The sequence below is a fragment of the Myxocyprinus asiaticus genome, chromosome 32 (genome assembly GCF_019703515.2).
Source record: "Myxocyprinus asiaticus isolate MX2 ecotype Aquarium Trade chromosome 32, UBuf_Myxa_2, whole genome shotgun sequence".
In the NCBI taxonomy this organism is placed as follows: Eukaryota; Metazoa; Chordata; class Actinopteri; order Cypriniformes; family Catostomidae; genus Myxocyprinus; species Myxocyprinus asiaticus.
Genome location: NC_059375.1, coordinates 19,692,975 through 19,707,721, shown reverse-complemented (window position 1 = coordinate 19,707,721; position 14,747 = coordinate 19,692,975). Strand labels below are relative to the sequence as shown.

Below are 14,747 nucleotides of genomic sequence, written 5' to 3'. Positions count from 1 at the left end.
ACCAATGATGCATTTGTCTTCAATTGTCCAACTTTTGAAAGTTGATGAAATGGAAAACTTACAATAATAATCATGAATATTTATAATACTTGAGGGCTGACAAAGTAACTTTTATTGATGCCATAACATTGCAATACATGTAATACGTTAATAGTTAGTTAGAAATTGTATATGTTAGCTATGGTAAATGAAACTATTTATTGAATATATATTCATGTTGCAACATCAGTTAATGCATAATAATATACACATACATACACACACACACACACACAGGCGGCCAAAAGTTTGGAATAATGTACAGATTTTGTTCTTATGGAAAGAAATTGTTACTTTTATTCACCAAAGTGGCATTCAGCTGATCACAATGTATAGTCAGGACATGAATCATGTGAAAAATAACAATTAGAAAAAAAAATTCTTAAACTACTTAAAAGAGTTCTCATCAAAAAATCCTCCACTTGCAGCAATGACAGCTTTGCAGATTCTTGGCATTCTAGCTGTCAGTTTGTCCAGATACTCAGGTGACATTTCACCCCACACTTCCTGTAGCACTTGCCATAGATGTGGCTGTCTTGTCCGGCACTTCTCACACACCTTACGGTCTAGCTGATCCCACAAAAGCTCAATGGGGTTAAGATCCATAACACTCTTTTCCAATTATCTGTTGTCTAATGTCTGTGTTTCTTTGCCCACTCTAACCTTTTCTTTAGAGTGGCTTTTATTTGCAATTCTTCCCATAAGACCTGCACCCCAGAGTCTTTACTGTTGTACATGAAACTGGTGTTGAGTGGGTTGAATTTAATGAAGCTGTCAGCTGAGGACATGTGAGGCATCTATTTCTCAAACTAGAGTCTCTGATGTACTTATCCTCTTGTTTAGTTGTACATCTGGGCCTTCCACATCTCTCTCTGTCCTTGTTAGAGCCAGTTGTCCTTTTGTCTTTGAAGACTGTAGTGTACACCTTTGTATGAAATCTTCAGTTTTTTGGCAATTTCAATCATTGTATAGCCTTCATTCCTCAAAACAATGATTGACTTAAGTTTCTAGAGAAAGCTGTTTCTTTTTTTGACCTAATATTGACCTTAAGACATGCCGGTCTATTGCATACTGTGGCAACTCAAAAACAAAGACAATGTTAAGCTTCTTTTAATGAACCAAATAGCTTTCAACTGTGTTTGTATATAATGGCAAGTGATTTTCTAGTACCAAATTAGCAATTTATCATGATTACTCAAGGATAAGGCGTTGGAATGATGGCTGCTGGAAATGGGGCTTGTCTAGATTTGATCAAAAATGACTTTTTTCAAATAGTGATGATGCTGTTTTTTACATCAGTAATGTCCTGACTATACTTTGTGATCAGTTGAATGACACTTTTTGAATTAAAGTACCAATTTCCTTCCGAAACAGCAAAATCTGTACATTATTCCAAACCTTTGGCCGCCAGTGTATGTATGTGTGTAATATATATATATATACACACACACACACACACACACATACATACTCTTTCAACCATTTCATTATATAACTTATAATTTAAAATAGGAGTGACATACAAATACATTTCCAAAAGACCAAATAATAATAATAATAATAATTTTCAAAGTTTATAGAGGCCACGACCTACCGTACGATCCACCAATACCCATTTTTCCTTTATTAGACGTTTGAGTTATGGCTCTACAATAATGCAAAAATGACCCATGTATTAACTGTTTTAATCGTTTAAAACGTGGAACTGCTTTTTTGATAGACGAGTTAACAGCAACAAAGACATAAGACATTCGGCTACCTTGATAGATCTTCAAGAAGGCCAGATCCACACGAATCTGGGTTGGCTGACATTATGAAATTACCCGGATGGACCCGTGGGGAAACTACGTCATTGTTCACCGCCGGGCGCTCTTTGGATTTTAGAATGGATGAACACATTTAAATTAATCATAAATTCGCAGGTATGTGCATTATTCGGTTTACATGTGACTTATGATGACTTAAGGTGATTTTTGATCACTGTACGCTGTGTGGTGGATTTAGTTGCGTGGCACGAAATTGAAAACACCGGGTTTCGCAATGAGTCTACTGGAGGAGCTTTCGGTGGCGTTGCCTTCTCGGCCAAAGCACCGGTGGATTTTAAATGCCGAGCCCCTTTTTTTCCCTACCCATTCCCGATTAAAATCTAATTTCACCTAATTACATTTACTGCCGTTGTTTTGTTCGTGTTTATGAAAGATCACAATACATATCAACGTCAACTTAACTGTTAGACGGGCTTGTGGAAGTGCGTGACCATGTTCACGCCGTGTTCCATCTGTATTGTTACGTTCCACCGTTACCATGGCGTTTATAGCTACACAAACGCGCGGGCTTTAATTAAGTAAACACCTTCGCGCCGACAAGAAAGGCCTGTAACCGCTCACATTCTCTGACATTTATTATGCAAACGTTAAATGAAACCACATACATTTATTATTAGTATTTTGTATTTAAATCTTTCAACAGAGGCCTATCTCGCCCGTGAAGCCTTTAGCAGAGCGCGCCAGATTACAGTTGGCGTACGTGCGGAGAGCGTGTGTATTACACGATAATTTCCTCACGCTAAATCATACACGGAAAACTCCTCCGTAGATTTTAAACTGGATTTTTGGTGTTAAAGAGATTATAGAACTAACCGACAGTTCAATTGTGTGATAGTGGACTGTATTGATATCAGAGTTTACCGTAAACTAGCTATCATGAATTAGCCACGGCCCATTCTGACGCTCTGATCAATTGATCAACCCCCACTAGTTACACCAACACAAACGATCCAGCTTCTGTTATTAATGCTTGGTTGGCTGGTAATATGTCTTTATGTACTGTCAAATCAATAACATTGATTATGTCATGTAACGTGCTTTACATAATGCGGGTCGACTCGTGTGGAGTTAAATTCCGTGTTCAGACACTTTCAGTTTGGCGCGACGTCTGTTTTTGTACAGAATCATTTCACTCAAGTTATGTTGTTCTACGATTTACCTATAATTTTAAGCCTTTTGGGGGGGGGTGTATTTCATTCCTTGAATGTCACTGAGTAGAAACAAAAGCGCTCTTATAGTCTTAAGAGTATGATTTCATATTAAAGTTGAATTTAGTTTTGTATGTTCACAAAAGTATAACTGGAATAAGGGTCACATTCCCTCTGAAGGTTATTGATATTGTTTGATGATATTTCTTGTATTTACTAGAGGTCGGCCGATAGTGGATTTTGCCGATACAATAACTAAGGTGGTGGGAAAGGCCGATAACAGATTAATCGGCTGAAAGTTTTTAAAATTTATAGAATGTTAAAGGAATATTCCTTGTTTAATAAAAGTTAAACGTAATCAACACCATTTGTGGCATAGTATTGATTACACTGTGTAACTTTTTATTTATTTTTTATTATGATATTTTTGGTTCCTGGGTAGTAAGTGTTATTTCCTAATTGCTTATGCCTCAAAAGTATAGAAAATGGCTGTTATTTCCCACAAACTTTGCTTTTGTGACCAGGACAGTGATATTTTGAAATGTACCTATTTCCAATGAGAAAACAGGCAAATTTGTGTCTTTTCGTTCACATAAAGCCAAAAAAAAAAAAAAACATGAATCCAAATTAACATGTATTTATACTAAAGTAATACAAAGATGACTACAAAAGAATTAGAAGTGAGTAGTTTTTCAAGATTTACGATTATACTGTAAATCACTTTCACAAATCAGCCCCCAAATGTAGTCTCCCATCATGTTCTTGTTAAACTGTCCTTGGTAGCGGCGTTCAAAGTAAAGTATATCCTGATGGACGCGCTTGTCTTTCTCCTCCGAATACGCTCCCATGTTCTCCTTGAATTTATCAAGATGAGCATCAAGGATATGGACTTTGAAGTATTTCAGAGGTGGAGCTGAGGAGAGAAACCCATACTACCCCAACCAAAAACATCTCAATGACTTGATTAGAGATCTTGGTCTCACCAAGTCCAATGCCGAACTTTTGACATCTTGGCTCAAGCAGTTGAATTTGTTGGATGAAAGTGTGCAAGATGCAGATCAGAGGAAGCGTCACCAACCTTTTTCCAGCTTCTTCACCTATCAAGATGGGCTCTGCTTCTGCTACAATGTAACCAGTCTGTTCGAGGCAATCGGAATCGCCTGTAACCAGAATGAGTGGCGCCTTTTCGTTGACAGCTCATCCAGGAGCCTCAAAGCCGTGCTGCTCCATAATGGTAACAGTACCCGTCTCTTCCCCTGGCTCACTCGGTGCACCTCAAAGAGGATACAACAGCATCAAGACCTTGCTGGATGCCTTGAAGTATGATGAGTATGGCTGGGAGGTTATAGGAGTTTTCAAAATGGTGGCATTCCTGATGGGTCGCCAAGGCGGTTTTACCAAGTTTTCCTGCCATCTTTGCCTTTGGGACAGCAGGGACACCAAGGCGCACTACCACAGGTGGGACTGGCCACATCGGACCGAGTTGTCTGTGGGGAGGAGCAACGTCAAGTGGGAGCCACTGGTGGACCCCCGGAAGGTACTGATGCCACCACTGCACATCAAATTGGGCCTTATGAAACAATTTGTCAGAGCTTTAGATAAGGAGTCGGCAGCCTTCAAGTACCTTCAAGACTTCTTCCCTAAGCTGACTGAGGCAAAGGTCAAAGCTGGTGTCTTCATCAGACCACAGATAAAAAAGATCCTGGAGTGCAATGAATTCCCCAGGAAGCTCCCTAGTAAGGAGAAAGCGGCTTGGAACAGTTTTGTCGCAGTGGTTAGGGGCTTCCTGGGCAATCACAAGGCCGAAAACTATGTGGAGCTGGTTGAGACTCTGAAGAACTATGGCACAATGGGCTGTAGGATGTCCCTCAAAGTCCATTTCCTTGATGCTCATCCTGATAAATTCAAGGAGAACATGGGAGCGTACTCGGAGGAGCAAGGCGAGTGCTTCCATATATACTGGACTTTGAACGCTGCTACCAAGGACAGTATAACGAGAACATGATGGGAGACTACATTTGGGGGCTGATTCGTGAAAGTGATTTACAATATAATCGTAAATCTCGAAAAACTACTCACTTCTAAATCTTTTGTAGTCATTTTTGTATTACTTTAGTATAAATACATGTGAATTTGGATTCATATGTTGTTTTTTTCTGACTTTGTGAACGAAAAGACACAAATTTGCCTGTTTTCTCATTGGAAATAGGTAAATTTAAAAATATCACTGTCGTGGTCACAAAAGCAAAGTTTGTGGGGAATAATAGCCATTTTCTATACTTTTGAGGCATAAGAAATTAGGAAATAACACTTAATACCCAGGAACAAAAATTGTGTTACATAGTGCAAATATTAATTATGACTCATCCCTCCTTTTCAAAAAAAGCAAAAACTAAGTTGCAGTGAGGCACTTACAATGGAAGTGAAGGGGGCCAATTTTTGGAGGGTTTAAAGACCGAAATATGAAGCTTATAATTTTATAAAAGCACTTACATTGGGGCCTGGGTAGCTCAGCGAGTATTAACGCTGACTACCACCCCTGGAGTTGCGAGTTTGAATCCAGGGTGTACTGAGTGACTCCAGCCAGGTCTCCTAAGCAAACAAATTGGCCCAGTTGCTAGGGAGGGTAGAGTCACATGGGGTAACCTCCTTGTGGTCGTGATTAGTGGTTCCCGCTCTCAATGGGGCACGTGGTAAGTTGTGTGTGTATCGCCGAGAATAGCATGTGTCTCCACATGCTGTGAGTCTCCCGAGGTGTCATGCACAACGAGCCACTTGATAAGATGCGTGGATTGACTGTTTCAGAAGCGGAGGCAACTGAGACTTGTCTTCCGCGACCCGGATTGAGGTGAGTAACCCTGCCACCACGAGGACCTACTAAGTAGTGGGAATTGGGCATTCCAAATTGGGGAGAAAAGGGATAAATAAAAAAGCACTTACATTAATTCTTCTGTTAAAACTTGTGTATTATTTGAGCTGAAAAGTTGTTTAAAACATCATTTTTACAGTTGTTTTAGGGTTTGTTAGCATAACATCATCATGGCAACAAAGTGGTAAAATTGGCTATAACTTTAGACAGAAAAGGTTATTTAGCGATTTTATCACACTAAAATCATATTAAAGGGATTGTTCACCCCAAAATAAAAATTCTCATAATTTACTCACCCTCATGCTATCCCAGATGTGTATGACTTTCTTTCTTCTGCAGAACACAAATTCAGATTTTTAGAAGAATATTTCAGCTCTGTAGGTCCATACAATGCAAGTGAATGGGTGCCAGAACTTAGAATCTCCAAAAAGCACATAAAGGCAGCATAAAAGTAATCCATAAAACTCCAGTGGTTAAATCTGTATCTTCAGAAGTGATAAGTGTGGGTGAGAAACAGATCAATATACACTACCGTTCAAAAGTTTGGGGTCACTTGCCTGAAAAGTTTCTCATGATCTTAAAAACCTTTTGATCTGAAGGCGTATGCTTAAATATTTGAAATTAGTTTTGTAGACAAAAATATAATTGTGCCAAAATATGAATATATTTAATTACAAAACTAAAATGTTATTTAAAAAAAATTTTTTTTTTAAATGGATGACTTGGGTCAAATAATTAAGAAAAGCAGCCACTAAGTGCCCAGTATATAGATGGGAACTCCTTCAATACTGTTTAAAAAGCATCCCAGGGTGAAACCTCAAGAAGTTGGTTGAGAAAATGCTAAGAGTACATTTCTGAAAATTCTAGACAAAGGGTGACTACTTTGAAGATGCTAAAATATAACACAGTTTTGATTTATTTTGGATTGTTTTTGTCACAACATAATTCCCATATTTCAGTTTCTATTATTCGATAGTTGTGATGACTTTACTATTATTCTAAAATGTGAAAAAAAAAAAAAATTAAGTGACCCTAAACTTTTGAACGGTAGTGTATAAGTCCATTTAAGTCAATTTTTGCTAGAAATTCTTCTCCCTGCCCAGTAGGGGGCGTATACATGAAGAATGTGACTCACCAAAAACACAAGAAGAAGAATGAAAATGAAAGTTAAAGTGGAGCTTGACTGGGCAGGGAGGAGAATTTTTAGTAGAAATTGACTTAAATATTGATCTGTTTCTCACCCACACCTATCAGATCGCTTCTGAAGACATAGATTTGACCACTGGAGTCATATGGATTACTTTTATGCTGACCTATGTGATTTTTGGAACTTCAAAATGTTGGCACCCATTCACTTGCATTGTGAGGATAAAAAGAGCTGAAATATTCTTCTAAAAATCGTTTTTTGTTCTGCTGAAGAAAGAAAGTCATACACATCCGGGATGGCACAAGGGTGAGTAAATGATGAATTTTCATTTATGAGTGAACAATCCCTTTAACTCAAGAAATGTTTAATGTCTTGTGGCTATTTTGTATTTTTTTTAAACAGTGAGTATTTTAACATTTACAGATTGGCCCCGTTTAATTCCATTATAAGTGCCTCACTAGAACCCAGATTTTTGCTTTTTTTTTTTTTTTTAAAGAAAAGGAGGAACAAGTAAAAATAAATTTTTGTGGTAATCAACATTATACCACAAAAGCTGTCGATTGAGCTTAACTTGTGTTGATCATGGAATATTCCTTTAAAAACTATATATTATTCGTTCATTAGTATGACGTGCACAGACATATAGGCTGCAAACGTCTAAATTGAATTAAATCCCAAATGTAGTTTGTTTAACCAAAATTCAATAATAACCAGAAACAAGGAAGGGTTTAATGAGGACTCTTATTTTATAATGACAGAAATTTTGCCCCATTACAATGCTCTATATTATGTATTAACCAAATTAAGCTTTGAATACCCTATATATTTAATCAGATATTGTTTAATGAGGAATAAGGTTTATCTTTATTCACAAGATATGAAGTTGGAGATACCATGTATGTGGTGACAGGGCACATTTCTATTTAGTCAAATTTTTCTTTGCATGCCCTCGCTTCAATGTAGAACACTTGATTATGAAATCAAAATAACAAAATATTCATTGAAGATAAAAATATGGATGAATATTGTCAATGATGGAAGATTTAGATTCAACAAAGAGGTGTCAGTGATTGTTTTTATTTTACTCATATAATTATATTATACTGTAGAGCCAATTGTAGAAACCCATCAGCGTGAGCTACTGAGGAACATGTAGGAATTATTATAATAATACAAAAAACTATCGGCATAGATTTGTGTAGATTACTTGCTTTCTGGAAATATCAGTTTTGGCACCAGTTAATCCGTAAAACCGATATATTGATCAACCGCTATTTAAAACGCAACACCTGATGAATCGACCCCACATAGACAAATAAAAAAAGCTGCATTTGTGCCAAGGGTGATTGACTTGCATTGACATACATACCTGTTTTTCCACAGAAAATGAATAATGACCATAGTTGACAAGCCTCCGGAAAAACCTGACCCAGAGTCAGTGCGGTGCAAGCACTCCAGCTCCCTGACACCTTTTTTCACCAGAGACATGGAGAGTAGCAATTCAGACTGGAGTGTTAGCCCTTCTGCCCCTGAGCTTTCAAGGGCCAAGACTGCCTGCATGGCTCCAACCATTGGAGTGACTGTGAACGGTAGTAATGCTACAGCTCTCGACAGGCCCCGGGAGCAAGGCAAGTGCTTTTCATTATTGTCAATGTTAAAAGGTTGCCATAGCACCATATTTAATGTGCTGCACTCAATGTAAGTACATTATGCTTATATTGTTTGTGTGTCATTCGTCTTTTCTACCATATAGTGGTTATGACCAGTGGAGATGGCATCGCTCTTCCTCAAAAGGTCCTCTTTCCCCCAGAGCGACTCTGCTTGAAATGGAACCAGGGTCACCGCATTGGAGCAGGCCTCCAGAACCTGGGCAATACATGTTTTCTAAATTCTACCCTCCAGTGTCTGACATATACTGCTCCCCTTGCCAGCTACATGCTTACTAGAGAGCATTCCAAAACATGTAAGTGTGCTGTACATATGTGTTGTGTGCTTACACATGGTTATATATTATGGGCCTTATTCATGAAACATTTGTTCTTGTGTATCAGCCCAGTGTTTGGCATAATTTGGTTCTGATGTTGTATGCATTTTGTGTGTGTTTCCTTTTCCCATGAAGGTCATGAGCCTGGATTTTGCATGATGTGTACCATGCAGAATCACATCACTCAGGTGTTCGCCAACTCTGGAAACGCCATCAAGCCCATTGGTGTGCTTAATGAACTGAAACGTGAGTGTGAAATTTAAGGCCATTTTTCTCTACATTTTATGTAGTTGACAGATGCTTCCCAGCCAGACTGACTTAAAAGAGTGCAAAATATGTGCTTGAGTAATAAGGTAAGCCTCAAGGGTTTGTAAGAATGCTGGTACAATTCAAAACATGGTACCTATCAGTGCTAGATATGAGTTGAGGGTTAAGACGAGATATTATTAAGGTTAAACCTTGAGGTTCTGATAAAGCCACTGGAGTTAAAGGGGTCATGACATACTCTCTTTCTTCTTTTTTTTTTTAAATATTTATTATCTTCCCTAAGGTCCACTTAAAAAGTTTTTTTTTTTTTTTTTTTTTTTGCACCAGAACAGTTATAATTTAGTCATATATAATAATTTTCCACCCAGTCTCTGGCCCTCTGTCTGAAATGCTTGGTTTTAAGCTGTCTGGCCCTTTAAGACTTCAATGTAAACACCCACTGTTGTGATTGGCTAACATTGTGCAGCCCTTCCAATACAGCTGAAATTTGTATGTAGAAAAACATTTAAATCCAGATAAGCACATGAAGTTGTCCTGTGTAAGTCGACTTTGGATGAATCCCCATGAAAGGCCCCATCTCTCTCCTCTTCACCTGTGGGACTGACTGAGCACCAGTGGACGGGGCCAAGGGTGCAATGACGAAAAACAGGCATTGATGTCTTGCTCAAGAGGCAGTCATATACAGATGTATTTGGTCCTTGTGATGTCACAAGTCCCACAAATTCCAGATGAGCTGTTTTTGTAGCTTGGTTTAAATAAATGCTTTTTCTTTTATGGAGGAAGTTTTCAGTTCTGAAACTTACAGTATGTTTTTATAGTACAATGACATCTTATATGTCAAAAGATCAAGGAAAATTTGATTCCTCATGTCATGACCCCTTTAAGTGATAAGGAATGGTATGGGGTGACAGTAATTTATTACATGGTCCACTGATGGTTTTTATTTATTTTTTGTTCTTTTCCCCAGGCATTGGAAAGCATTTCAGATTTGGAAGTCAAGAAGATGCCCATGAATTTTTGAGGTACACAGTGGATGCTATGCAAAAGTCCTGCCTGCCTGGAAACAAGTGAGTCTAACAGTTCATAAATGTTTGCCAGTTTATAAGCAAAATAAGGCAAAAGATTCCCTGATTCATCTGTGCATTGACTTTTGAAATATTCAGTGTTTTAAAAATGTTTACTCATTCTTTTAAGAACACGACTAATATGCATGACAGAGGCAGTTAAAATCAAACACTCTGTTGTCTGCATAATTGTATCCAGGTTAATACTTTAATATTTTTATTTTGTTAGACTGGACAGGCAAACGCAAGCAACCACTTTTGTACATCAGATATTTGGAGGTTATCTGAGATCCAGAGGTTGGTCATAATTTTCTCATCTGTTCTTTCTGAATTCTGCATATTCTAACAATAGACACTTATATGTTAATTTTGGTGTCTAAAGCTCTGCTATACTATTACATGTATGTTTTTGTAGAATTTGTTTGAATGTGATTAAATGCTAAATCTGTGTGTCAGATTTCTGCTGTTGGTACAGTTGTTAATGTACATGTCTTTTTTTACAGTCAAATGTTTGAATTGCAAAGCAGTCTCTGACACATTTGACCCTTATCTGGACATTTCACTGGAGATTAAGGTAATGGAAACTTCTCTCTTGACATAAATAAATTGCCTTAAAGGATGAAGCAATAAACAAGTTCAGAGATCATAGAATGGTTTAGACTGTTTTTATCATTAAATTTAACCATTGTTGTATTTGTATGTATATTTGCAGACCGCTCAGACACTTACAAAGGCGTTTGAGCAATTTGTTAAGCCTGAGCAACTTGATGGCGATAATGCTTACAAATGCTCTAAGTAAGTTTTTCTCTGCATATTAACACCATTCTCCTGCATTGCCCACTCTTGAAAAGAGGGCCTTTTTACAGTTGTAACCTGTCTTAAAACTTTTTTTAATCAGTGGAATAATGCACCAAAGAATTTGACTTTGTGGGATGACAGGTTTTGTACCCTCTATTACACTTTCACTTTCCTTTAAACTTATAGTTATCCTTTTGTCTTGGCAGATGTAAGAAAATGGTTACCGCCTCAAAGAGATTCACCATACATCGCAGTTCTAATGTTCTCACTGTCTCACTAAAGCGGTTCGCCAACTTCAACGGAGGAAAAATTACAAAGGTAGTGTGTCATAAATGTTTAGCAGTTAATTCTGTAATCGCTTGCTTTGAACCTGGACAAACTTGTGTAACCACATCCATAATCCATCACAATGAGATGTTACCTTAATGCAGGATATTTATTAAAACTAAGGCTTGTAACAGGTTAAAATAATTGAATAATTTCATTTATATATATATATATATATATATATATATATATATATATATATATATATATATATATATATAATTTTTAAAATAATTTATAAATGTATAATTTCCTCAGATGTTTCTTTTCAAAATGCAGAGCATTCAGTTTTAAAAGGTCAAGAAACCCCAAAACATACACTGGTGGCCAAAAGTTTGGAATAATGTACAGATTTTGCTGTTTTGGAAGGAAATTGGTACTTTAATACAAAGTGGCATTCAGCTGATCATAAAGTATAGTCAGGACATTACTGATGTAAAAAAAAAAAAAAAACCACCATCACTATTTGAAAAAAGTCATTTTTGATCAAATCTAGATAGGCCCCATTTCCAGCAGCCATCACTCTAACACTTTATCCTTGAGTAATCATGATAAATTGCTAATTTGGTACTAGAAAATCACTTGCCATTATATCAAACACAGTTGAAAGCTATTTGGTTCATTAAATGAAGCTTAACATTGTGTTTGTTTTTGAGTTGCCACAGTATGCAATAGACCGGCATGTCTTAAGGTCAATATTAGATCAAAAATGGCAAAAAAGAAACGCTTTCTCTAGAAACTCGACAGTCAATCATTGTTTTGAGGAATGAAGGCTATACAATGATTGAAACTGAAAGATTTGATACAAAGGTGTACACTACAGTCCTCAAAGACAAAGGACAACTGGCTCTAACAAGGACAGAAAGAGATGTGGAAGGCCAGATGTACAACTAATCAAGAGGATAAGTACATCAGAGTCTCTAGTTTGAGAAATAGACGCCTCGCATGTCCTCAGCTGACAGCTTCATTGAATTCTACCCGCTCAACACCAGTTTCATGTACAACAGTAAAGAGAAGACTCAGGGGTGCAGGACTTATGGGAAGAATTGCAAAGAAAAAGCCACTTTTGAAACAGAAAACAAAAAGAAAAGGTTAGAGTGGACAAAGAAACACAGACATTAGACAACAGATAATTGGAAAAGAGTGTTATGGATCTTAACCCCATTGAGCTTTTGTGGGATCAGATAGACTGTAAGGTGCGTGAGAAGTGCCCGACAAGACAGCAACATCTATGGCAACTGATACAGGAAGTGTGGGGTGAAATGTCACCTGAGTATCTGGACAAACTGACAGCTAGAATGCCAAGAATCTGCAAAGCTGTCATTGCTGCACGTGGAGGATTTTTTGATGAGAACTCTTTGAAGTAGTTTAAGAAGTTATGAACATTGTTTTTCAAATTGTAATTGTAATTTTCACGTTATTAATGTCCTGACTATACATTGTGATCAGCTGAATGCCACTTTGGTGAATAAAAGTACCAATTTCTTTCCATAAGAGCAAAATCTGTACATTATTCCAAACTTTTGGCCGCCAGTGTATGTTTTGAGATGTTAAGAGTTATGTACACATTGCACATCACTGAAAACAATTATATCACTTAGGTAATACCAAGGGGTTAATTTTTCATTTTCTTAAGCCATTTCGTTCTTCCGGTTTATAAAACGAAAGATGAAGCAATGTCTCAAAATGTGAGGTATATTTGTAAAATCTGAGATGTGATTGGTTAGAGTACGCATTTACGTCATTAGATTCTGGGCGTTTCTCCACATTATTCATGGGAAGGAATGCTTCCATCCAATCACTTTTCTGCCTTATGCATGACATTGCATTACAGTGGAGAATTCACTCACGGACAAGACAGCGTTTCCGGCCGGTGAAAGTTCAACAGCACTTGCGGAACAGATATGAGAGGGGCTTTTACACTAAACACCGTGGTAAGATCGAAATCACTTGTCAGAAGGGACTGCAGGCCATAACCGGAACAGAGCCAGTATGTTTCTTGGCTGCAGTTCTGCTACTCTAGTGCTCCAAACAATGAAGCAGCTGTTTGTTAAGATGCACATATTTCATCGCCTCTTCTACATATGTCTGATCATGGACAGGATAACACGACAGCTTGTTCAAAAACAGATGTCAGTGATGAAAACCGAAAACTCAAAGTCTTGTCATTCTTTTTGGGTATTGTGCGAAGGTTACTGTGATTTAGGCCTACAGGGTTTACCGGCATTCTGTTGTCAAGACAATAAAGTTAAAATACTGGATAACTTTACACAGACAAGGTTAGCAAGTGATTTAGTCACACAAGAGTCATGTAAACACATAGTATGTTTAAAGGGATTGTTCACCCCAAAATGAAAATTCTCTCATTTACTCATCCATGCCATCCCAGATGTGTATGACTTTCTATTCTGCAGAACACAAATGAAGATTTTTAGAAGAATATCTCAGCTCTGTAGGTCAATACAATGCAGGTGAATGGTGACCAGAACTTTGAATCTTCAAAAAGCACATAAAGGTAGCATAAAAGTAATCTATAAAACTCCAGTGGTTTAATCCATGTCTTCTTAAGCAATATGATAGTTGTGAGTGAGAAACAGATCAATATTTAAGTTCTTTTTTTTTTTTTTCTATAAATCTCCACCTTTGACCAGCCCGACCAGTAAGTGGCGATATGCACTCAGAATGCGAATTGCCAAAAAAACAAAAGAAGAAGAAAGTGAAAGTTGAGATTGATAGTAAAAAAAGGACTTAAATATTTATCTGTTTCCCACTCACACTTTTCATATTGCTTCTGAAGATATGGATTTAACCACAGGAGTCATATGGATTACTTTTATGCTGCCTTTATGTGATTTGGATATTCAAAGTTCTGGTCACCATTCACTTGCATTGTATGGACTTACAGAGCTAAGTTATTCTTCTAAACATCTTTATTTGTGTTCTGCAGAATAAAAAAAGTATTTCACTTCTGGGATGAAATGAGTAAATGATGAGAGAATTGTCATCTTTGTGTGAACCTTCCCTTTAAGTATTGTGACTATGCCTTTGAAACTGTGTAATTAAACATTTTGTGTATTTGACCCATTTACTTTGATTATATGTGCCTTACTGAACGCAGTCGTAAGTATTTTCTGTGGTAATCAACATTATGCCACAAATGCTGTCTATAGAGTTTAACTTGTATTAAAGACTAAACATTCCTTGTAAAAATAAATATCAATTAATTTGTTAAACCTCAAAGCAGTCCTTGTTTTGGTGGCAATCTGCTCTGAGTTCTG

At 37.2% G+C, this 14,747-nt stretch overlaps 1 protein-coding gene across 2 annotated transcripts in view; it reads left to right on the top strand.

Moving 5' to 3' along the window:
* The first annotated feature begins 237 nt into the window (after window positions 1-237).
* Window positions 238-14,747, top strand: part of LOC127423436 (ubiquitin carboxyl-terminal hydrolase 42-like) — a 29,478-nt gene continuing 14,968 nt past the window's right edge. For both annotated transcript variants that reach the window (XM_051667732.1, XM_051667730.1), the window contains exons 1-9: window positions 238-1,961; window positions 8,413-8,657; window positions 8,783-8,992; window positions 9,149-9,259; window positions 10,248-10,347; window positions 10,574-10,641; window positions 10,848-10,918; window positions 11,057-11,139; window positions 11,349-11,460. In XM_051667732.1, the coding sequence (XP_051523692.1) occupies window positions 8,423-8,657; window positions 8,783-8,992; window positions 9,149-9,259; window positions 10,248-10,347; window positions 10,574-10,641; window positions 10,848-10,918; window positions 11,057-11,139; window positions 11,349-11,460 (990 nt within the window). In that variant the 5' untranslated portion in view covers window positions 238-1,961; window positions 8,413-8,422. The remainder of the gene's footprint in view (window positions 1,962-8,412; window positions 8,658-8,782; window positions 8,993-9,148; window positions 9,260-10,247; window positions 10,348-10,573; window positions 10,642-10,847; window positions 10,919-11,056; window positions 11,140-11,348; window positions 11,461-14,747) is intronic.